At 42.8% G+C, this 25,311-nt stretch overlaps 1 protein-coding gene across 8 annotated transcripts in view; it reads left to right on the top strand.

The window, feature by feature from the left end:
• Positions 1-49: 49 nt before the first annotated feature.
• Positions 50-25,311, top strand: part of LOC111251609 (trypsin-1-like) — a 43,575-nt gene continuing 18,313 nt past the window's right edge. The window contains exons 1-5 of one of the 8 annotated variants that reach the window (XM_022808321.2): positions 234-570; positions 3,119-4,642; positions 4,823-4,904; positions 16,459-17,010; positions 17,817-17,963. In XM_022808321.2, coding sequence (XP_022664056.1) covers positions 16,551-17,010; positions 17,817-17,963 — 607 coding nt within the window. In that variant the 5' untranslated portion in view covers positions 234-570; positions 3,119-4,642; positions 4,823-4,904; positions 16,459-16,550. The other 7 variants (XM_086991357.1, XM_022808326.2, XM_022808322.2 and 4 more) reach the window with 7 other exon arrangements.

Genomic DNA, 25,311 nt, shown 5'->3' with positions numbered 1-25,311 from the left:
CATCAGCTGAGCTGTGAAAGGGCGAAAGAGAAGTTGGGACGTCAACATGAACGGATGGTCGTCGTTGATTCGAATCGTGGCAAGAGTTGCTGTCCATTGTTTACGAACTAGTGGCAGGATACAAGCAAATACAATAGACAGAGTCAAACTTCCCTATGGCTAGCTGGTGTGCGAACTAAGAAGGATTTCTGACTAGCATATGTATGTGTACACAGTACAGGTCCGTACAAAGAGCTTGAGGAAGTCATGTCTATGGTGTTTGTATACATGATTTTTCATTTGAGTCGGATGAATTGTTCATTCGACATTGGGGTACTGTCAAGTTGATCTGCCTCCCATGTAATCGTTATTTCAAAATCAAGATGCTCGCATCCTTTCCCAGCTGTACAAAGCGGATGTTATAATCATTAGTTCGAATGCAGAACTAATCATCTTCGGAGAAAATGTATCACAGTTCCTACAGCCGTTGTGCAGGGGGTTTCACAAACGCAGTGCACCCACATTCCCCTTTGATAATTAACGTATATAATGCACCTAGTGCTGGCTTTCCTGTGTTACAGCTCCCTTCGTGTAAGTAAATCTATTATTTAATTTACTCCTTGTTTTCTATGAGGGTTTAGGAATAAGGATTATCGTAACACCTAATGTAATTCGTAGGGTACAGAGTAACCCTATACAAATCATTCTTGAAATTTTGCTACTCAAGGCCTCGTGAAAGTCAGATGGTAAGGCTGAAAAGGGTATGGACTGAAACTCCTACCTTTTGAGCCGCTTTTTTTTCCATAAAATGCTAGTATCTCTGAGCAAAAATTTATAGCCGGGTCTAACGGTCTGGTGCATACGTTTAAGCTTTCCTTATAACAAATTTAACCAACATAATAGCAGATACGACTTCTTGAGTCCTTACTTAAAAATAATGCACAAGTTCAAATTGTGTTTGAGGTAAGTTCGAACGTACGAGTTTGACTTGGCTAGCGATGACAAGTTGAAGGCATGGCGGAACTGCAGATGAAAAATCAGACTACGTTCTCTTAACAAATTTTTCAGCAAATTATCGAGTGAGAACAGTTTACGCTGTCAATTATGCACATGAGACATAACGATACCGATTTCGCGGCCTCATTGCTGCCAATGAAAACAATATATTTTACGTCATAATTTTACAGATACATATTGTTTGATAATCGATAGCGATGATGATGATGATGTTATGTTATATAATTAGCAAATATACGATCTAACAGTGAAATTTTTATTCGTACGTTTTTACGCTCGCGTGCATTATACGGACTTTTTAAAATCGTGGAACAAATTGTTGCAAGCTTGCTGCCGTATTGTCCTACGTGCAGTTTTGGTTAGATACAATAAACCTGGATAGATCATGGCCATGTTAAGTTGCTATAGATAAAAGCATCTATCGATTAGTTCAGCGCATATCGATTTGATAGCAGTTCTTGTCACCACACACTATAGCCTATAGATATATAGTAAATAGAAATAAACTTGGACAAACACGTGCATTTCGTTAAATTATAGCTCTGCATAGGAACCTTCCCGGATGTTCCCCATTTTTTTGTTTGCTGGTTCAAGAACAGTGTAATCGGTCGACAGCCCTGAAGCAACGTCAAGTGAGAAGCATCGTCAAACAAACATCGAGTGATCAGAGCCACTTGCGGCAACGTTGGAATTTTCATAATTGTTGTTGATTCGGACGTTTATAAATGCTACGACAATAAAATGGTCAACAACAACGGCACGTTGGGTCCATGTGATACGTTCGCCAATGGTCCTTTAAGAAGTTGCACATTAGCTTATTCTGCTAACTCACTTCGAACTCTTGCTTCCGAATTAACGTAGTAACAAAACTATTTTAGCACACAGCTTACCTTCTAATTGTCACAACATTTAGAATCTCTAGGATATCGATGTGGGTTAAGCAAATATCGATCAGAGCGAAAAAAAAAAAAAGGTCATTGCTACGCTCAACCTGAGCTAATTAACTTTTTTGCAAGAAAACATTAGGTAGTCGGCCTACTGTTTTGTCATCGATTGATTGGTGTCCTCATGGACAGTTTACAGCCCAGAAACGACACAATAATTCGACTTAGGAATAAGGGCTCATTGGTAGGCCACCTTGTATTTGTAATCAACGAAAATTGACCGATTACTCGTCGAATGAGCGCCTGTTATCTTGTTCTCTAGATTGCGAAGCCTGTGCTTCTGTATACGCTACGTTATATTTATTCATTTTTTTTTTTTCGACTTTTAAGGATGCATAAAGTAAAGCATCACAATACAGTAAGAGTTAGTTGGTGATGTTATGCAATATAAGCACAAAATTTCGTAGTTTGATTAGTTTAACATTTATAAAGGTCATTGTCGGCTTTTGCTCAAAAGAGAGAATCATATGATGGTCGTCCTGCATCCACATCGTGAGCCCTAGCTCATATCGTATCTATACGGTCAGTTATACGTGTTGCAGCTGACACCGCTGGGCAGTGTTTGACAGAACTCAGCTTTAACCGGTGATACCGTGAAGTCCGTTTAGCTTGTACTTGTAAATATATGAGATGCATATGTGAGAAGCTACAATTGTCTTCACAGTGTTGTGACAAAGTTCCGTTTAACTACAGTTGATTGAAAGTGTGGTCAATGAAGGCAGTTTAAAGCGCACGGTTCCGTAAACAACGTTAAGTTTAAGTTGTCGCTGTTGTTTAAGATGCTGCTGATGCGACCCGAAAAAACCGGCTCGTTTCTAAACTATTCTTTTTAATTCTTAGAGACGTTACTGAGGCCGATAATCAGGTCGCTCTTTGAATCACTCTCTACTTTTCTATAGATTTGTCCTGGCAGAAGATATTATCAATGTGTACTTTCTTTTCTCTAAGACACTTACCTATAAAAGCACTTAAAGGTTGCATGCGTTTTATCGCATGTACATCTGACTGCCGTTTATGCTTCTTGTAAGTGATAACTTGAATTAGCTCGACGTCGGTTATTTCGTTGATATTTGGGCAACTGAAGATTTAGTGAAAGTCGCGGCTATAGTAATTGACCGTCTGTCTTTTCGCTTTTACTGTTTGACTTTTGCTCGTTTTTCCTTCACTGGCTGACGCAGCTCGAATCTGCGTCGTCGTCGTCGTCGCCGCCGCCGCCGCCGCTGGCACAACGAACGGCGCCGTCGGGGAGCCCTCTCACGAGTGACGGCGCAAGCAACTTTCCCTTTCGGTTCGCCCCTACGGTGGCAGCGAGCGTTGCGTGCGACGGTGTGGCCCTCGGTCTGGCTCCGGATCGTGGCTGTTGCTTCAGTGGCATCAGGGGCGCACGACAGGGAGCGTGCTGCTACTCGTCAACACTGAGCCAGCTACTAACAAAATATAGTAGAAGAAAAAAGATCAAGTATCGTTCAGATCGACGGTTCAATCGAAGTGAAGCAAGCTGGACTGACAAGAAGACTAAAGCAACGGCGTCGCATGCTACGCTAGATGACGGGACGAACGGAATCATAAAACGCGCTTGAATGCAACAGGAAAATATCGACCTGTGTTAAGGCCTACTATCTCTTTCTAATGCCTCTGACTATCTCTATCAAAGTTATACATCTGAAGGACGACAAATGGAAAATTACGGCTCGGCGTGACTCCTTTTTCGTCTATTCTTCTTGCCTTTTAGTGCTTTTTTCTTGCCTATGCGCTGTACATACACTGCTATCCACTTGCTTGTGCTATCTACCCGTGAGCCTATTCAAAACGACATGATTGAGTGAAGCAACTCTAACGGTCGATCTTCATAAACGCGTAGCCATCAGTACATCAACTTCTTTCACTAGCAGCATCACAAGCACGACCTCTACTGCTACCGCTGCTGCTGCTGCTGCTGCTGAGCTTCATCTTAAAAGCGAACTTGTTCTTTTGTTGCGATGTATGAGTACATGCTGTTATATTGAGTACATGTTATTGTAATGTACAGTGGCAACGTTGTTTCTCTTTAACCACTTGTGTTTCTTCTCTGCGTTTGCTTATCCAACGTTTTTGTTTTTATCAGAGGAAAATCCGGCAATCTTGTTCACTGTCTGTCTAATTTCTGTAACCTTTCTCTATGCTTGTCTTCGTCAAAAAGAGTGGCATGCTCCAGCCTTTTGAAGCGCAGCTCTTCGTTCAGCATTTCGTTGATAATGCTATTCATTTTTTTCTATTTTTCTGCTACTGCTCTTAAGCTGGTGCCCCTCATGTTGCCTTACCTTTCGCTCGCCAAAGTACCACTGTAGTGTGCCCCACCTGGTCGAATCGGATGTACACTACATTACAGCGAATTCTCAAGCACCGCTGCGGCTACTGAGGTCTCATCCGATGCTTTCTGCTATCAGCCTCCACCGACTCTCGCCTTTTTTTTGCCCCCTCCAACCTTGGCTTCTTCTCAGATGGTCTCTGCTGCTGATGCTGTGGCTGAAAATTCAGCTGCATACCAATCTTAATCTACGGATCACGTTCTTAGTATTGCCTGTTGCCCTCTAGCGCATTTCATCTGCGAGACATTGCGTCCTGAGAAAACAGTGAACCTTCAGTCGGTGTAATAGTTCAGCGTGGCTGATACATTAGCTGGCATGTGCAATGTAAATGTCTCAACCGTAAGCAAACGAAGGGTATGCTATCATTATATTCTCTAAGTCTAAAAGTGTGATACGTAAGTGTAAAGTTATTGATAAGTGTGTGTGTGTGTGTGTAGATAGCTAGAAACCAAAGTGCAACGGTCTGAGTTGATATAGCGAAATTCTTGGTGAAACATTTCCGTGTCCTAATAAAATGCTATTGTGAATTATCAGGATATCAGTGCAAACTCGAGAATGCTGGACTTAATCTGTTAATTGTGCTGGAATTGTTGTTCTGTACGTATATGTTAACCAGGTAAGTGTAGACAACCGTAATCCGAAGTCCTGTGCGACCAATTGATGATCACACAGGTAGGTACTCGTTAGAGACAGATAGATAATGCTGAATCACAAGTCGTTTGAATAGATTAACTTATTTCAATCGAAGACGACTGATTTAAAATTCGCGCGACAGGCTGACACGCAGCCACACACAAGCAGTCTTTCGCTATATCTGTCAGCTTGCCAGAGGTTCTTTCCCAATATTCCCAAGATCGGAACGATCCAAAGAAAAATATTTTTTGTGCAATGTCTATAATAAAGCTCTACTAAAGAAAGATTAGCGAATCCGTCTTTTTCTTTAAGTTAAATTTGTTGTTACAACAAACATTAACATTTGACACCCCCTCCCCCCCCACCGCTCCCCTGGTTCTTAAGATGTTTTAGGTCCGTTCGAGAGATTCTAGAGACGTATGCGTGTGTTTTGCCAATCTACTTACAACGACTTCTCTGGCTGTGCTTCCTGTTCTCCCCTTCAAATGAATTCTAAATGCAATAGTGTATGTACGCACAGAACGCCAACGACGTTCGGTCGTCAGCAGATCGGCGCATTGCTTTTCAGCTCATTTGTTCGCCAATTGATTTGTCCTCATGCTAAGAAATGCAAATTCGAGTCGCGATAAACGGCCACAGCTCGGCTGTGGAGACGTTATCCACTGCCTATTGCGTTGCTTACAATGGTGCTTGCCGTTCCTCTGTGCCGCGACGCTGAGGAAATCGACTTTGTGAACGTCGGCCATTGCCATTAGCTGAAAAGGATGAACCGTCATCAGCGCCATCCTTTCGTTACATTCGGCGTTACATTCGTGTGTCCAGTTGTACCGTTCGAACAAAGCCCCCTAAGCATTTCACTTTACAGTTTGAACCGCCAGCCGCCGCGGGGCTCTTTTCCTTTCCTTTAGATAGCATTTTCGCATACGCAAACGCTCATATAGGAGCTAGGCGGAAAAGCAATGCCAAGTCCGTTGTAGTTAGGAGCAATACAGCCTCCTCTCAACTTCTCGGACTCTCGGCCTTCTGTTGCTGGCCCGAGAGAACACTGAAGGCAGGGCCACTAACAGGACGTTCGTATTCACTGAGCGACACGGACACCGGGCTGCCACACGATGCTACCGTTGTTCTTGCTGGACACATAAACCGACCAGGCCGAATCGAACCGACCGTACGCCCAAAGCCCAGGCAAGGTAAAGCAGAATCCATTCACTGATGGATGTATAAAATGGCAGAGTTACCACCATTCAGTTGTCTGCCGCCTCCTGTGTGTATTCGCCGGCCGTTTAGCCGCCCCGTTCCGGCTGGCCAGGCCACCTTAACTACGTGTGGTAATTGCCTAGTAAAGTAGACAACTTTTGAATGCCGACTCATCGTTGAGCGAGAACGCCAGCAAGAGGGAGTGAAATAGCTGGACAGTCAATCGAAACTGATGGCGTGGCTCGTAATGATCTTTCTGTTCGACGCGGTGACGACATTCTCAGCCGAAAGGCAACAGGCAACAATGGATCTTTGCATCGAATAACGGTTCTTCAGTTCAATTGAAGGTGGTGACCATCTCGATGGCTTCGGCAACAACCATAAATCCCTGTTTTTTCTCCTTCGTTTTTACAAAATGGGGTTATCCTGATGTTAACCAGGAAAACGAAGAAATAGCTTATACACAGCTCTGCAAATACTCTCAATTTGAATAGTCATCGTATCTAGCTGGTCATATTTGCTGCGAATGTCGACCTAAGAAGACAAGCCACTGTCTGTGAGGGCTCAAAAGAACGCCGATTGTCATCAACATAGGCTATAGTAATAAATTAAGATATATTTTTTGCATCGATAACCGCATGAAATATTTCATTAGTAATGTTGGACAAGGACATATACATCTGTTGATAAACATCCGTCACCGAAGCGGTAAGCCGGGACGGTGTGGCTGTACGCTAATCGCTAATACCTAGAAAGGCGGGATAACAGCTCGAAACAAAAGCAGTTGAATCACGCGTTTAGCAAGCATACACACCTCTTTTCGATGTAGCGATTACTGGCTACAAATCACCGCCATCCTGCCCCCCGTCTACGACACATATTAGGTTGGACTTTCCTTGTCCACTTGTTTAAGCAATGCTCGCAGATGTTGCCCTAGGCCGCAAATTTAACTTCATGACCCGCCCACAAACTGGTGAGGAATTCCCAGAAAGAATCGCTTTAGCCATAGCGCCTATTCTTTTCATAACCAGTTAGACAAGGCCTCATTGGGACAAGTCATCGCCATGCCCCTCGTGACTACGCGAAGTGGACACAGCGGACCTGAACTCCCCCGTCAGATACAACAGTACGTAAAAATACAGAAAGGGTGCTAAGCGACGGAAAGTCCGCTTCAAACATTCGTGCTGCCCCGTAACAAATACTGCAAACGTTTGTTCACAGATATTGGCTGGTATCGGCAGTGTGCGGTGTTATCAAAGGCATAATCTATCGTTATAGTGAGTAGAACAGTGAGTTTCGCTGAACTCTAACACAACAAACAAGTAGGAAAGAAAGTAATATCGAGCGATGACGCGATAAAGCGTTTGTGGCGCTCGAATTGGTTGGGTTTCTGAGATGAACCCATGATCTTAGTGCTTTTTTTTTTGCAACATTTCGCAACTATACATTTTACTAGGGGATATTATTCGGTTAGCAGTCATGCAAGAAGTTCTTGACTCATTGCTTTTTTTTTTTTTTTTTTTTTTTATATCCAAACAAGCACAACTTTCTAAACGTGCAAAATTTAACGACCACAAAGAAGCGCTATTGCAGAAACATGCGTTAAGACTGCTTACGATTGTTCATCGAGCTAATGTAGTAAGGCAGAAAACCAGTTATTTTACACAGTGTGTGATAGCATCAAATGCTTTTAATACGAATTTCCATACACGAAAATCATTAAACAAAATCATCATTGTAGTTTGATTATGTGGTAACACCGAGCACTAGCATCACTTTAAGCATCTATATTGGATACGCCGTTCTAAATCAGTACCGAAATGAAGACTCGCCGTCTGTTGTTGATTATGGTAGACCACTAGCAAACCATTATGGTAGCTTACCAGCGATTTGGCCAACGAGGAGCGTCGACGCATGTGAGCTTCGTCGTCATACGTATTCGCTGGCTTTCAGACGCAAGCCTTCACCTAAACGTCGTGCTTGCTGCGGACATTATCTCCGTCACCCTGATGTGTGAGTGTATCGCATGCATCTTATGTATTTTATGTACGAGGCATTGCTTGCACGGAGTGCTATAATCCGTTACAACAGAGATGCAGTCTACGATGTACCCGTATTATTACCTGATTGTGCCTTTCGCTGCTGCTGTTCATGTAGTGATGTCCGCGGCTCGTTTGTGTTCTATGTACGTAAGCCACTGCTGCAGCGGCTGCATATGGCACCAATGCTGTGACGGCCGCGCATACGCAAAATACGGCTTGGGTGCATGGCTCGTTTCTAGAGCTGTATGGCCGACAGCCATACAGATCACGACCTATGACACTCCGGGGTCGACGTCTGCTTACTACCGCGCGCCTTCCGTTGACTTGTTAACTCGGTGCCGGTAACGAGCGCTCGGCAACAGCCGCCACGGCTGTTACATGCCTCTTTTTTATTGGCGCTTCAGGAAGTTACCAAACTATTGCTGTTATTGCCGCTGCTGTCGGTGTGACAGTCATCGCCGTAGCCCAGTAGAAGCAACAGTAGTACGGATATGTCATAGCCATTACTGGACGCCAGTCGGGCTCCAGCTTAAGCACGGCTGATTTAAAAAGGCGGGCCGGGAGAAAGGAAAATTGAGGCAGGAGGAGACGACGTTGGCTCTTGGCACTGCAAACTATTCACGATTCATTGTATCGGGAGGGAGACAACGGGGGTTGTGACTCGACCACTCAACAACTGCCGCTCTGCCGAGCGTTGGCGGACGTTCAGAGGGCTATGCTTCTTATTAGTCTACAGCATTGGGCATCCGCGCTAGTCGCAGAAGTCGCGTAGAAGATCTGTCTGATTTGCTCTATTCTGCCTGGGCTATAGACTACGATAGTGTTAACTGAATGAAGGTAGATAGCCGTTAGTAGCACATAGCACAGCTTAAGATCATTGTTAGCTCTCTCGCCAGTGATCTGAGCAAATTGATTTCTGATGCGACAGTGCCAGTACAGCCTCTGGCAGTCTGAAAAAAGGGTACTATTGGCCTTCATAGTATCCTTAGTACTTTCACTATGACGGAGATAATTTGTTAGACGAGGTAGAAAGAAAATTATTAACCATGGATTGTGTGCTGCACTCATTCCTTAGAACCAAACAAAAGGGCGGCGGCTACCAAGTCTTCAATGGAACTTTTGGTCTTAATCCAGATATTCGCTCGTTTCCGCTTTTTGTGATACAGCGCCAGCCGCATCAGACATCAGTTTGCTGCCACTGTCGATGTTGCTTTTCAGCCAGTTTGATATTGCCATGAAACCCGTTTTTCGTTATTGTTAGCCTCATTAACGGTTACAGGCAGTGTATGACCATAATTATATTGCAACGCAATAGATTGCGACTGTACTGAACATTTCTTGGGGTATATTTACGCCCTCGCTGACGACAGCCCATCAACACAGTAATATGCAACAATCAACAGTGCTGTCGACGACCAAAACAACAGCAGGGAACAAACGTCGACTTCCACCCATGAACCCCGCCCCAACTGAAGCATGCGTCAGACACTTAAAGAGGCGTAGGGCGTCCACCTACACAGGCAGGTAGACACGCAAGTTACACTGTTGTTGCTTACGCGACAGGAAAACCGTCACTAGCGGTACCTTCCCCTGCTGTGATCGGTCAGAAGCCCCACCGGAAGGATGGTAGTCAGCGCCGCATAACGGAACGTTTATGATCGGAGAGTGAGTTTCTAGGAGAGCAATTGTGACGTTGTCATGGCTGGAAAAGTCACAATCAGAGAGGCTTGCAGAAAGTAAGAATACTTTTAGTTTGCGAGCGTGTGTACGTGTGGTCATAATTTGACATATAGCCAGATGAGGATGCCTATTAAGACGTTTGCGCTGTGGTCATTCGGCTTGCTCTAAGCTTTAGTCGCGCTCACCTAAACCACACACGAGCAACTAGAAAATCACAAATATCTAGTCACGCTAGATGAACGCTACGTTCGAAGAGTAACTAAAGCATGGCATGGTATTCGGTTAATTCGTCTGCTAGTTTTGCCGTTCTGGAAGACGAACCACAGCAGAAGAACAACTGCTGTTCTTACTAGACAAGCCTGATCATCGGCGGCGGAAGATATCGCTCGTTGCGCTGCTTTGAGTAGCTTTGCTTTGCTGCTAAGGAAAAAACGTTTGCCAGGTTTTTTAAGTGTTCCCTACAGATGGTCCGTCGATTTGTGTAACCGTGTAGCCTGCGGTCGTTCGCCTTTGTTACTGCTGCCGTCTTGCTATCATCCTGTTAGTGTATGGATAATCGTCAGAAGCATCGCAGTCAATACGATGACCGCTGCAGCCTTAACGGCTATAGTTTTCACTACATGGAACAGAAGTCACGGGGGCGGTTTGCCCATCTACTTGGCTGTCCAGCAATCAGCCTAAAGAGTCAAAGAGACGTAATATATTAGTTGGTAGGATTGGCTGCTAGTGGATTTAGCCAGCTCCTGTTAATGCTACAATAATACCTTTATAGCTACGTATGTAGTTTTCTCGCGTCGATCGGTCGATGGTGAGCCGGCTAGCCGGAACAACCAATCAAACAGGGCTGCGGACGATTAAGGACTACGAGAAACAGAAGGAGAACCTATAAAGTGCTAGTGGTTGTATTATTGTTGTGTGCTTCTTCATAATAATAAGAGTAATAGTTAAGAAGCTGATGGGTCGGCTTCAGCTTTAGCGCTTTTTCAGGATGCCCACCACCGATAGGGCCGCTACTTTTAGCCGCTGTTGGGGACCAAAAAGCACTGCGTCTGGCATCAAACGGCGACGCTTCGTTGAACTTAGACACATGAACGCACAGCTAGGGACACAGATGCAGCCTAACTCACTCATTCACACAATCATAAATGGTCTTACAATTGCCACTAGTACCGTTTTTGTTGTTATTGCTGTTGTTGTTGTTATAACAGTTGGTGGCGCCATTACTGCTGCTGGTGCTGCTACTATAATCCGGGCAGCGGCCAAGGCAGATTCTGTTCAGACGAAGCGTGACGTCCCGGCATGCCGTCTACTTTAACATGTAGCATGCCTTTACAGGTTACCTCTTCTGCGCTCATGAGCCGCTTGCAATGCCTTGGACCACTGGGCAAATCAAAGCCTGGGACACATGAAGTAAATTTGCCCAGGACGGCATCGATAGAAAGCGTGCGGGGAGGGCTACAGGTAGAGCAAAGGCATTACTGGTGTATCCGACACATTCGAGGGCGAAAAATATATACATCTTTCTATGTAACTGCGGAAGGAAGCTAATGTTAGATAGCTTCGTAGTGATATTACACTTGGCCCGACCGGGTCACGATGCGAGGCGTGAAAATAAACATAGATGGATGCAGCTGAATGACAGTGGTTAACCTAACGTTATTCATCCAGATGGATGCTTTTTTACCGCTGAATTTACGCTGATAGGCTTGTTAAAGTCAATGCATGTTTCAGTTCGGAACGGAATGGCCTTCGTGGCCATGCTACAGTACTTCAAGTTCAGTTAGAACCATCTAAGAATATGGAAGTGCGCCACTAGGATATCTTTCGTTCGGTAGGAAATAAGAATTTTCATGCAGTCACGACCCGAAATTGGACGTGGTAGATTCCCCGGGGCACCTGCTCGTGTTTTCATAAGTGTTAATGTTTTGATTTGCATAGATAAAAAAAATATGCCACCCTAGATTGAGAATCCAATCTTGTGAGCTTAATCTGAAAATAATGACAACTGTTGAGTACGTTTACACTCTGTCTCTATGTATTGGTTTGTGTATTCGCTTGGACTATTATCAATACCGTGGCGAAACGTACTTGAACCACAATTTTTCCACCAGTAGATTACCACCAAAGACCCTTGTAATGATGGCCAACAAACCAAAGATAGTGATGAAATAATAAAGTAAAAAACGTTCTCAAGTGACACGCAAAAACAGCATTCGTGTTCTTCAATATGTGATAAATGTCAGTATATATAGCTACACATATAGATATATTTCTTCTAACATCTTAACCATTAACAGCCAACAGTAATACTCTGATTATTATTATTATAGTAAATCCTTATCTCACGCTATTTTGTCTCGATGCCGTTTATTCTTCCGTGATTTTCTGCCGCTTCGTTTGTAAACGCAGACAGACACACACACACACACACACACACGTGAACGTCCACTACAGCGCATGCGCTGAATACAGTGGCTTACTCTGAGTTTTTTAATCATCATTATTGTTATTGTTAAACTCTGATAGGGGAAGCGGCAGCACGTTGGACATCTCGTCGGCGTGATTAGCCCTAACGAGTTTTTCGTCCCCTTTGGTTACGGCTGCTGTAGCCGTTGTGGCCACTACTGTTGATCCACTCTGCTATTGGCGTCACTGAAAAATTTCAGTTGACGCCATCACTATACGTTCTACTCGAATACGATTACCAATAGACATTACACATTCAGCTGGATTGCGTTCCGATCTGCGTCGTCGTTCGCGTTATATTGGGGCCGGCACAACAACACTCGTAGCATGCAATGGAGCGCTGCTACCACAATCACTTTTGAACATTTCACTAAATCTGAACACGTCACTTGTTGTTGTTGTTGTTGTTGTTGTTGTTGTTGTTGTTGTTGTTGTTGTTGTTGTTGTTGTTGTTGTTCGTAATACGACCGTATTATTCTATTCGAAAGATCCCTTCTTCCGTTAACACCGACTACCCCCTTCTTCCGTAATCGAACGCGTTTCCCCTCAATAGCCGTCTCCACAGGACCATTCCTACTCATTAGAACTAGACTACAAACATTAGAATGTTTATAAATTCTACAAGCACTTATCTCGCAGGCTTTTAGTTATTTAATTTTATTCATGTTCATAGCATTTTGGCATTGGTTTCTCGAGCTGACTGCGTTTCGACAAACACGAAGATCGGTCCTCCTCACGAGAGCAGGTAGACTGAGATCTGTTTCTGAGGTACTCATGTGCCTAGGCCTTTTGTTGAGGCTGCGTTCAAAAGCCAACCATTCGCATAGAGCCAGCCGCCTTGTCCTTGTGACAAAATAAAGCCATATGAGCAGGAACAGCGGGCAAAACGATGGACGGACAAAACTTCTTTTTTGTTCCAAAGCTTCCAAGTTTCGTAGCTTTGGGATCTATGTAGGTCTGTGCTATGACCGTCTATTTCACCCTGCTGGCGACCCCGGATATTGATATGATGCCGACGTGGTGGAATAGGGCACGCAATAGAACGGCGGCTACTGCCATTACAATTACTACAACTGCAACAACAAGACGAAGGGGAACAGCGCACGTGGAGGACGACAAGAACTGAGAACGATCAGACGGCAGGCGGAACAGAAGATAGGCCACAGCGATTCCCGTTAGACTGGGTGAAGAACGAAAGAGCGTGAAGAGCATACGAAGAAATATGTGGATGATGCTTGTGGTAGTGTGAAATGGAAAAAGGACCGCGTGCCTTTTCTTCCTCTCGTATCTTTTTACCTTTCCGCTTATCGGTTTACTGCTACTATTATTACTGTTTTGTAGCAACGGACGACGGCAGTTTCCAGTCAGCCGAACGAAAGATCGACTGAGCAGCAAAAATGGTGATGATAAGCGAATACGTTCGCAAAAATAAGAGGGAATGAACGAAGAACAATGAATTGGCGAACGCCGTTGCCCGTTTGCGTGGTCGAACAAATGTGGCTTGTCGGCACCAAGGGACAACCAAATGTATTTGTTCCATTCAAGAAACAAATAAACCGAAAACAAACAGAATAAAAATTAATACGCAATAAAAAGGTACCATCATCCATTGAACAATGGCGTTGTCAGCAATATTACCACCCCTTTAAACTGATACACTTAGCTGCAAATATTGTTGGACAGAGCTAGGCGGTCGTCAGTATAAAATACGTATATAGCCATAAAATGCGTGTAGATATCTTCAGGTCAAGCTTTTTTCTTGACTTTTTCCTTATTTATGAAACAACTAATGAGAATCGACTAAGTTGAAAGTATTGTAAACGATTTTCTAGAAAGCACAGCGCTCGATTTAGGCGTAAAGAGATAATCTCTGTCGCGCGCCACTGTAAATATCTAGTCCATTAAAAGAAGTAAATAATAGAACTAAGTTAAAATTGGCTGTATCCTTTTTTCGGAAAGTATCACCAGGATACCCTGATGTTGCTTTCGTCCCTTTAGATCATCATGGGTATCTCCACTCGGGTCAGTTCCAAACTTTAAAAACAACCCTTTTTAAAATTGGTTACATTATTTAACATATCGAGTAGTTTCTAATATTTACTTAGTATTGTCATTGATGATTGTACAGGCAGGTTCGGTACTAGCAAAAATCGAAGTCTGACTTCAATATCCGAAAAATGAGCTCTCACAAGAGAAGCAATCGAGGTGTCAGATCCAATTGTTGCATTTTATGATCACTAGCCCATTTGCAATTGATACAGCCAAAGCAAGTTCTAGTTCAGAATAAGCAGTATTGTAGGTTTTATGTAAAGTAAATCGTGTACTACTTGAGCTACTTTTCAACGATCGACAGTTATGTGCAATGTTGCAGCGCGCTGACATAGCTGCTTCTTTCGGCGTCAGAGGGAGCCAAGGGAGTTTGGCCAGAGAAAGCCCTACCGTAAAACAGGTGATTTATTCTCACGTTGCCATGCGTACGGTACTGGAAGGAGAACGGCGGGGCTTACGATCAAAGTTTCTTCACGCCTGTCTTTTTTACGACACCTCTTACGGAATCACGATTCCTTGCGAACAAACATGCGAAATAATAACTGTTTTTATTGCTCCATAGATGTCGTTTCACGAGATAGGAACGGCTACACGTGCGTTAACTTATTCGGTGTTAGATATTGTAACACAACGAAGACTATTCTCGACTTGTCGTCTTTGGTGTCGACCTTTTTGATTTAATTTCCCGTCAATAATTACGTTTTGTTCTATTTATTCAGCACTTACAGTTATTATCCGTACGTAAACAAATTCTCGAAATCATTCATTCTTAGGTATAACAATAAGGACATGCTTCTCCTTAAGAGTCTAAGCGAGGGGTTTTTGTAGAACTCTTGCAGCACACCTATAAAACGAGCCAGCAAGCTACACAAGCCACTATTAACCTAAATAATAAAACCTTATTTTCCTCAATTCCTTCTTTCTGGTTATTAATATTTGGTGGTAATTCTTACTAACGCTAGGGTTTACCTGTGCTTATAGTATGCTCGTTAGTTATAGTAAGCGTGGCATGCCACTCAAGGAAATGCGCAGTAGCTTCAAAAATTGTTATTACTTTCATTATTCGTATGAGTTTTTTTAGTAAGTATCAGCGTTGGCTGTTAGAGAAGTGGAAAAAAAAAAAATTGAACATTCTAGGCATAAAACCACAGTAGCTAATGCAATCTGTATGACTACCTTCAACCGCCCATAAATTGGCAGTGTGCTAATAACTGTAATGTGCGAGTCCTTTGCTAAGTAGGGTTGTCTCTAGAGGCGATAAAAGGCCACCTATTCAAGAAAGTTTATAGCAAGAAATGTTTTTTTTAAATCTAGCGTTCGCTTGTCTTAATCTTTTCTATACTTATATCACGCCTAAAAGGTTTCATTGATGTTGCCTACTGACGCTTTCCCTAAACCAATATTGGATAGGAGCTGGTGTCGAACCTGGGACCTCAAGTGTGTGACTCCGCCATTTTTCTCTGAGTTTATTTCTCGCTGCCAGCAGGACAAGCTTGATCACCAATACATGTATTTATATCACAGCACAAACGCATAAAATCAGTTACAAATATTGATAGTAATACAAGCACTATTGCCAAGGGGGCCATTAGCTGAAACGTACGTTAACGTATTCGAGTGATTTTCGTAACATTTGTACAAACATCTGTATGTAGCAGAGGATATTAAAAACACGATTAAACCTTAAAATGCTATTCACTGTCTTTGACGAAACGTTTAGGAACACACACAGTTTCTCTGTGAGCATTTTAAGCAGGAGTAAATGCAACGACGCAATGTCTAAGTGGATACGTTCAAGCAAATGGTATTTGAAGATGCTTTCTAATAGCCAAACCTTCACGTGCATATTTATAAATCTGTAAGCTTCGATCTTTACGTTTTAGATCAATGTGTACGAATCCTTGGCCTTGGCAAATCTAAGTGTTTTCACGCCTGCGAGGCACACGGCAGCGGTCTGTCGAGCGTTAATCTCGTACTACTAATTTTTTACTTAATTTCGTATAAGAGTTGCTTTTATTCTGTTCTGCTCAAGTACATTTTCTATCTTACCAATGCTAGTTGCTCACGGATTTCTCACAGTTTCTGTTTCCACTTTCTTTGCAGGAAGTGTTGCGTGTGTTTTTCGTCGTCCGTTTGTGCTCATCATCTCGTCGTGTTCTCGTCGAAGGTGTTGTTTGTGATCGTCTCCCGTGACGATGTGTTTTTGTCCTGAATGCCCCCTGTTCTGCTTGCGGCCTTCTCCTTTAACTGTCCCCGCGCGCACCCAGCGTACCCCTAGAGCTTCGTCACGGTATGACATCATTAGCCCGTCAGCGAGAATCTCTTCATCTTTTCCTGATAGTGTGACGTCGTGTTGCGCGTTCTCTAATGATCGCTGTTCTAACACAGGGAATCTTGTACTAGCCGAAGATTGTAGGCATAGCAGTAATAATCTAAGTAATATAGCGTTCAACTGGTCGAAGATCCCTCCTGTGCGATGGTTACTGCTGCTGTTATCGTTGATAACGTTTCCGCGGGGATCGTTAGGCCAGTATTACGAAGAGAGCATACTGCCGAACGCACAATCGCGCGGTGGACACAACTTTGGTCCACCTTGGGCAGCAGACCTTGTCATACCACATCCGGACTACCTTGCTAATAGACGACACATGACTGGTTAGTAAGTTTGGGATGCAGTAACTTTTATTGCAAGTTAATGACAAATCTTAAAGGTCTCGTTTTCGAAACTCGAATTTAGTGGCGAATAACTTCACTTTACAAATTGTTTTTTTTTTCAAGCTTATATGATCATCCTGAAAAACTATGACGGCAACTTTTCGTCGTACTTTCGTATTATTGTGAGTAAAAAAAATCCCAACTTTTTACTCTTCAAGCTGGCAATCACAATAGCGGTGTAACGCTTAATTGGTATAATAATTTAGGATGTAGTGTATTTAAGTATTCTTACAGAAAAAATTAGTAACAACGATCTGATTGAACGACTGTATAATACAGTAGATCTTAAGACGTATGTTCACAGACGGCAACTCCGTCAGTTTAGTAGTAGGTACAGATCAATCGGCGTAAATCTTTATCGAAGTTTAATGAATTATTTTACCTACCCTTATTCTTTTAGTTTTTCTGTGAGGAAATTTTACAGATCTCATAGCTATCACGACTGTTTTAATTATATCGAAGGGTCTACTTGTTTAACTAGGGTAATATTATATAACTAGCTCCTTAACTATGGCCTAGTTTCTATACGAAAACGCATTTTTTAATTGACTATTGCCGAAACAGGTTGCTAAAGCAATTTGTTTAGTAAATACCTTGTTAATTATCATGAGATTTAGGTGCCTTCTTACGATTTGCTCCAACACGCCACTTACTTGCGAAGACTTTTTATCATGGTAGAAATAACAAAAATTAGTTGAATTTTTCGTCTAACGGCTACTTGTTGCGCATATATATATTCGTTCTAGCTCCCAGTCCGGATTTTCAGTGGCCGTCGTCCGTTCTGAATCGTAATAGTGCGCTGATTCTACCGCGCAACAGCACCGTCAACCCTCATCAAGCTGTCGACTTACAAACTCTCACTAATATCATCAACGTTGCCAGATATATTCTCTGTAAGTTATTGCCATTTCATCATCGTTCTCTATAGCATGTGTTAATAGTAACGAATTAAGACATTCGACTGCGTTTAATGTATATCTCATAGTTTTTTTGTCGTCGGTTATTGCTGCGAGAGGTATATTCTTTCGCCCTATAGAAGCATTCATACTCTTCTCCTACAGATATAAAACAATGAATCCATCGCATATATTCGTGTGTTCTTTTAGCTTTTTGCTGGGCTGTGTTAGCTTTTCAATGCAGAAGGCTCCGTTCGAACGTTAACGAAGGATCTCACGATTCAGCTTCAATTATTGCTATATATATATACGAGCATAATTTCTGTTCTAACGACGAATGCTGCTGCTGCTGGTATTGAAAGCTGGAAACTAACGGATTTGTTCAGGGTTGTAGGCAGACAGCCTCTTGCACGAACGACGACCGCTTGCTGGTAGCTTGCGTTTGGGTCTCGATGCTGGATCATCGTAGGTACGATCACACAGCATCGAGAGAAGGTTCTTTGTTGTGGACCAGCGTACGATGCGATCATATATTAGAATCGCTAGCTCATAAAATTTTCTTATTTATAATGAAGTCATGATTCCTAGTAGTGAAAATCGCACGGGTCTTCGTGATGGCGCAGTAGGTAGCGTGTTCAACTCCCAAATTTGAGGAACACGTGGTGGGCTAGGTTCGAACCCAGCCATAGACAGACAGACAGACTTCGTTTCGTGCTGGAAGCCAACTATCTGATGGAATGCCTAGCGGCGGCATCGGAGATAAAACCCAAAACATCTAGCTTCGCAGAAGTCGCAGCAGTGTGGGTAAGCAGAACTCTACCGCCGCGAATAGAAGCTAATACGCTTTTCTATGTGGATCAACCAACCCACATTTGGCAGCTCAGTGCCACCAGTATCCCAACGAATACGACAGCGGTACTACATCAGCCTATAACCGCAAAGTATTAGTATCATGACCGGATAGACGAAACGGGGCGAGGTAAGGATAAGAGTTTCAGTGAGAACGGAGACTATTGTATTAAATATACCAATTTAAACCTATAATATATAGGAGGGCCGGGACACATCTAGCTGGTCCATATACGGCCACGTCTGACAGTGTACTTACATATGCAAATATAAGGTGAGCTTATTATACAAAGTGATTTTCGGTGAGACAACAACGAATGAGAGAGACAATGTCCCGAGTCTAGAGCTAAGCCGGGCAGCGTAAGATGCAAGCCTGATAGATTTATACCATAAAAGTTAAAATTGAAGATATATCGCGTACGGTAGAGACAAAGGTATGCTCTGAGCACGATACAGTTATTTTGTATGAAGCAGTATGTTAACTGAAATGCCAAGTTATATATTAGTTTATGATGCTTATGCCGTTTTTGAAGCAATTAAATTTATCTATTGTTGTCTGACAGTGTTAACATACACTGTTGGTTGATTGATTGATTGATTGATTGGCTTTTGTTAGCAAGTGGACTTGAAAAAACAAAAAAATGAGCTTCCTACTTAAATTTTCCTGGTTACAGCTCCTGTCGAATGCCGATGAAGCTTAAAAGGAAGGTAAAATTCATTGCGATGGCCATTTTAACGCAGAGTTTTATGAAATTAGTGTTCAAAAGAAAATTCATCTTACCGATATATGATAAACTATTAGACGTATGTTTATCCACGCAAAGATCCTATCGATTTCCGCTTGTCGTAATTAGTCCCTAGTTTTTCTTTTAAAACATAACACTTGGAATGCGTCTGTGCTGGCTACGGATATGGAAATTAAATCAAAAAACCCCCGGGGGCGTACCGTTACATCGCATGTTGGTTTTTTAGCTGAATGTTATTATGCCCGGGTCAGTAGTTTTTCTCGTTTTGCGGCCTTCTCAAGTTGGACGATTGATATAGTGGTATCTGATCCTATACGAGGAGAGAATTTATCATATTTCAGTATAGCGTCCGCACTCATCTTGTGACTGGGATGAACACGAGCGTCGTTATTTCCTGTAAGGTCTGTTCCGGTGTTGGCTCGTAATCGTTCTCTTCGAGTGGCTACTAGATATGCATGACACATCGAGGTTTTTGGGGTGCTCGCGTACTCGCGTGGGACATGACGACGGTGAAAACGATTCCATTCGAGTGAAATCCTCGCACAAGTGTGAGGCTGCAAGCGCAAAGCAATGATAATATTATTATATATATAATGGATATCAGACCAATGAAGCCGGCAATGTAGTACACGAAGAAAACCTGTCACTATAGTCCGGGCGCGTGCCTGAACTAATGTTATGACGGGATCATACTGAATACATGCTGTGATTTCTACAATGCTACGCGCTCGATACGCAAGCCTTCTGAGGGACGCTCGAGCCTATTTCGCTCATTTCTGTCATCGTCGGATAATAGCTCAGATATAATTAGACTCGAGTGGTTTTTGTTACGACCTATTTCCGGGGTAGTTAATATACCTAAATTTTTCACCGACATGTCTACCACGAAAGCTACTGTTACGCTTAATCAGCATGGAAACAGTAAGAAAAAAAGGAGGAAAGTATTTTATGATTGACATTTCAAAGCCTAATCATGAAACGCGCTTAGTTTTCTTGCATGACGCGCATTTCAATGAGATAGCGATCAATCTAGGTTGTTTTTTTGATCTTTCTGAGTATCCTAATAGAGAAAAGATGCTTTAAAACACGCATTTAGTATAGCGGCTACCTTGCATCGTTGGGATTACAGGTCAACTTTGTTATCTAAACAAACAAGTTAGTTTTGAAACACGTCTATCATCTGAATGGATCAATCATGCCTCTGGATTCAGAATCTAATGGTTTTGCTGTCAAATAGCTGATAAAATAAATAGCATGAGAGAAATATACAGTACTATACATCCAGACCAGTGCGACGATGAATTTAGTACATTCCGAGTCGAATAGGGTCCTCATGCATAACACATATGGAGTTCCTTCATAATTGCAAGCGTTATCATCATTACAATTTCTCATTCACTAACAGACACCAGTCAGACGACGTGCAGTGAAAAGCCGCTTCATTTTGATGATATTGTTGGAAATTTTTAAGCCAGGACTGAAAACAGGCGCATCCGGACAATTACGAGATGAAAGTTTCATCCCACTCCCTTTTTCCCAACAGCACCCTTCTTCTATTCATACTGATGAGCCCCGAGCGCCCGCATTTGTGTCCCCTTGTATACACGGAAGCTGTGCGACTGTGTTTTTACCTTTCTATGGCTATTTAACAATAAAAAAATTACGAAAACCGTTGCGATAGACGGCGGCAGTCTTCCGGGTTTGCACAGTTCGCTTTGTTATTAGTAAGGTGTCGCCGATTTTTTTGCTGCTGTCGACGCTTCTGGTGGGTTTTTCGGATCTTCTGGCGATGTCGCTGTGTTGTAGTGCGTTGCGGTTCTCTGTGTGTTACGTCAAGCGAGGGTACTGCGGAGCATTGGCTGTTGAATGCCGGCTCTATGGTGGCTACCTCGTGGCGCTTTCGAATGTATTGGGTTTTGGACTTTTGACTCCGTCTTCGTCCATTCGCTGCAGTCTGTCTGTGCATAATGAGTATGAAGGGCCCCTCCGTCCTTTACGAACGGCGCGAAGAGGAAAGCCGCCGTTATGGAACGATAGTTTCTTGTGCTATATATAGCGATGTTGTACATATACTGCTGCTGCTGCTGCTGCTCATGGTGTGACGTTCTTGCTGGTGTAAATTCAACTGTAACAATATCTAGAGGTAAGTGGCTCTCAAAATCGTCACGATTGTGGCGCCGCCTGCGCGAACTCCCCATTTCACCCAGATGCGCATCCAGGAGAAGTGATGTTTTTGATTAGGATATATTGCAAGAGCAGCAGCAGCAGCAGCGACCCCTGGAAGGAACAAGGCTTACATTTAGCTTTCTAGTTCACCTACTTCTACTGTTTTCGATTCGATTGTATCATATTTACGTTGCAGTGTTAGCGTTGTTGTCGATCATGTTGATGTTATTGTAACTACATCTGGCATTGATAGTGCTCGTATCGTTCGTGGCAATTAATCTTATTCAAAGACGCACAATTAGCGCTAATTTAAGCGATGTGTAGATGGCGCTAGGCGAACCGTGGGTTGCGGACCCGCAGCTTGATGAGCACCAGCTGTCTTGACGATCAGTGCAGCCCGCCATAAGGCTGAATGGATCAGAACGTTGAATAATGTCTTGGGCACAACGCAAACGCCAATGTTGGTCGTTAGCAAGACCACTAGTGAAACGCTCGACCCACCTCTAATAGTAGGGCCGTCAATCCGGCTACGGTCTGGCAATATTTAGCGAGAAAGAAAAAACTAAAATGGATAATAAATTGATTCGTAGTCAAAGTACCGGATCTTCTGTCTTGGAGTTCATAAGCGACCGAGTAAAAAGGTCTGGAACGCTTCGACAATTTGATTCAACTGAATGGTTAGTGTGCTCTTTTATCTCGCAAGTGCTTTGATTGAATAGGGTTACCTCACAAATTACGCGGACGTATTACCTTTCAACGAGAAGCTCAGATTTACAGCCGTAACTGGTTGGCCCATGGCTGATGTAAACCACAAACTTTAGCCGCTACTTAACGAGCGTTTAATTTTTGTCCATTCTATTGATTTTATGTCCTTTTAGTTAGTTAACTTTCTCGCTTCAAATCTTCAGGTTCAGACACACTTCGATCTAACACCACTTTAACCGCAGTGTTCGGAGGAATACATTTCTTTAGGCTATTCTGTATCGTAGTCTTACGCCGTTCCGCGGTCGTTTCATAGCGTATTGGCTAGAGTTCCAATGACAGATTAAGTTTTCGAGTGATCCGTCATTTCACTGCTGGAGTCATCGATTAGTTTTCGGTGTCGTACGGTAAGGCAATAGCAGTGCTATACGAACATAAATGGTTTGTCTTTTTTTTTTTCTTTTTGTTGCTATTTCGACATTGACCCCATGTTTGTTTTCCATATCGGGGTGCGCCGCTTCTGAAGAAAGAGATAAAGCAGCGAGGGGTTCTGTCTGACCGCCTGTTGCTTCTGGTACTGGTGACAGATGACTGCTGCAGCGAAAGTAGCAATTATCGTTTCTATATCGCATCCAGTACTGCTTGCGTATTTTCTCCTTACTTAGCCATAGCTTACAATAAACGATTCTCCGTACATAGCAAGAGGATACGCACAAATCGCAGGCGTCGCCGTTGTTGTTCTTCCAGTCAGCTAGGTAGCTTGCTGCATGTGACGAAGTTACCTAACAACAAATAACGACAAGTGCTGTTTCGGCGGTAGATAATAATGGTCAATAGCTGATACTTTGCACATAGTGACTGATGCACACAGTTTTGTTGCTGTTAAAGCTTTAACGTTCGCGATTTGTCGTGCAATAATGTAAATACTGAACTTAATCTTTGTGCCATAAAACCGGTGTGCATGTAGACTGTCTCATGTTTGTTTGACTCTCACACATGAGAGTTTGATCAGATTGAAGTTTGCATCATTGACGTTTTTCAAAACAGATTTGTCTTAATTGATTACCTTGAAGGGAATTCCATTTAGAAATATGAAATTGTTGTTTTTTTTTCCCTATTTTGGGAGAAATTTCTTACGATACGCAACTTCTTCTGTTAAAATTTCAATTACTCTTCTATCATCATCTAATAGACGTATATAGTAGGCGCGCGTTCACGGCAAGAAATGTAGCCGACAACTTCTGAATGTCATTGTGCGTATGTGTATTCATATACACCATTACTTTAAGGCCAATCGCTAGATCGTAGGGATAGCAATCATTTTCGCTAGTTACCAATCGTCTGTCGCTACATACCCCGTTATATAGAAAGTTAGTAATGATCAGGTTTGTGCCGTCGGGCAGTGATTATTGGCAACCAGAAACTAATCCAACTTATATATATATATAGTCTATATTTAGAAGTAGCAGAGGGAGCAGGAAAAGTTCGCCAAGTTTCGATGGATGCAACCCCAATTCGCCATTGCTGTACCACTGTTTCACACCACAGCTGATGGCAGGTAACGACAGTCGTCGTCGTCATCGTCGCCATTACCTTCTAATACATTAGCAACGGCAATGCCATTGTCGTCGTTCACGGCATGAGAAACGAAGGGATCGCCGGAATGACCACACGCGAGACCAATGGTGCCACCACACGGCCACAGGATATGTGCCACACCTGATAGATTCATCGCCTGCGATGAAAAATTTTACCAGTTTTATTCTACGTATAGATATCAGGCAGTTCTTATCGGCTGGCTCAGCCTTTTGTACAATACCGTGCTTAATTTTACATTTCGATGCAGGCAATGTGCGTGCGTGTGCTTGCTGGCAATGACGGGAGCTCTGAGTGCTAGCAGAGTTAACTCTTTTATTTGGTATAGATTTGTAAGATTATGATTAAGCTCATCTGCACAGTAGAATACAACACGGCCTTCCTTTTTAGGTAGGAGCCTATATCTGTAGTATATCTTTTGAAGTACCCAGATAAAGCGCAACAGTGGTTAAGTTCGGCAGCGGAAAGCTGGCAATGTCGACATTTATCAACGTTTAATGTCGAATGGAACAGCTAGGAATTTACGTATGATGTATCCTATGTCGGCGAACAGGGAAAAGATTTGTTACAGAAGGATCGGGTTAAAAGATCCTTGAATTCGAATGCACACATTTCATCTTTAGCTACGCTGAGGGAAAATTTATAATTAATAGTTTTGGACAGGCTAGGACAAATTGCGCGTATATCTTCGATCTTCCGCCTTAAAGTTGGATAGGGGTTTCAGGAGTACCTAAGCTTAAAACGATATTTTTTCTAAGCTTTTAGATTCATTAAACAGATCTTCAAGAAACGTTTAACGTTTTGATTTTCTAAGCTTTAAATTTTCTCGAGCGTGAATCGAAGTAGCCTTTGATACCATGCTCAAGTAATTCTGGGTGCTCGTGCGGGAAATGAGGCGCTAAGTTGTAGGGGCCGTATCCCATTGTCTTAGTATATGAACACTGGCCGGCTGTGAACTCATATTTATTGGACATATTTAACTGTTAGACACTGTAACGCATGCAGCCCTACAAGCTTTTCGTTTACCGTTAAGGCTATTTATGTAGTGAGGAGCTTGCCCCAAAATATTATATGCTTGTATAGTTAGCGATATGAATATACGATCTGAGGCTCATGGTAACCTAGCAATGCTTGACAAAAAAGTAGCGGATAAAGTAGCGGATAGTGGAAATATCGGTAATAAACAGCTGGCCTAAATCGTTGACGGTTTGACAAATTGTTATCATCATTCTCATTGCATAGTACACATCTGATTTGCACGCATCACCCAAACAGTTTCATTGCCG

The sequence above is a fragment of the Varroa destructor genome, unplaced genomic scaffold (genome assembly GCF_002443255.2).
Source record: "Varroa destructor unplaced genomic scaffold, Vdes_3.0 BEIS01000005.1, whole genome shotgun sequence".
Lineage (NCBI taxonomy): Eukaryota > Metazoa > Arthropoda > Arachnida > Mesostigmata > Varroidae > Varroa > Varroa destructor.
The sequence above is the reverse complement of the archived record's forward strand: the minus strand, read 5'-3'. Positions and strand labels throughout refer to the sequence as shown.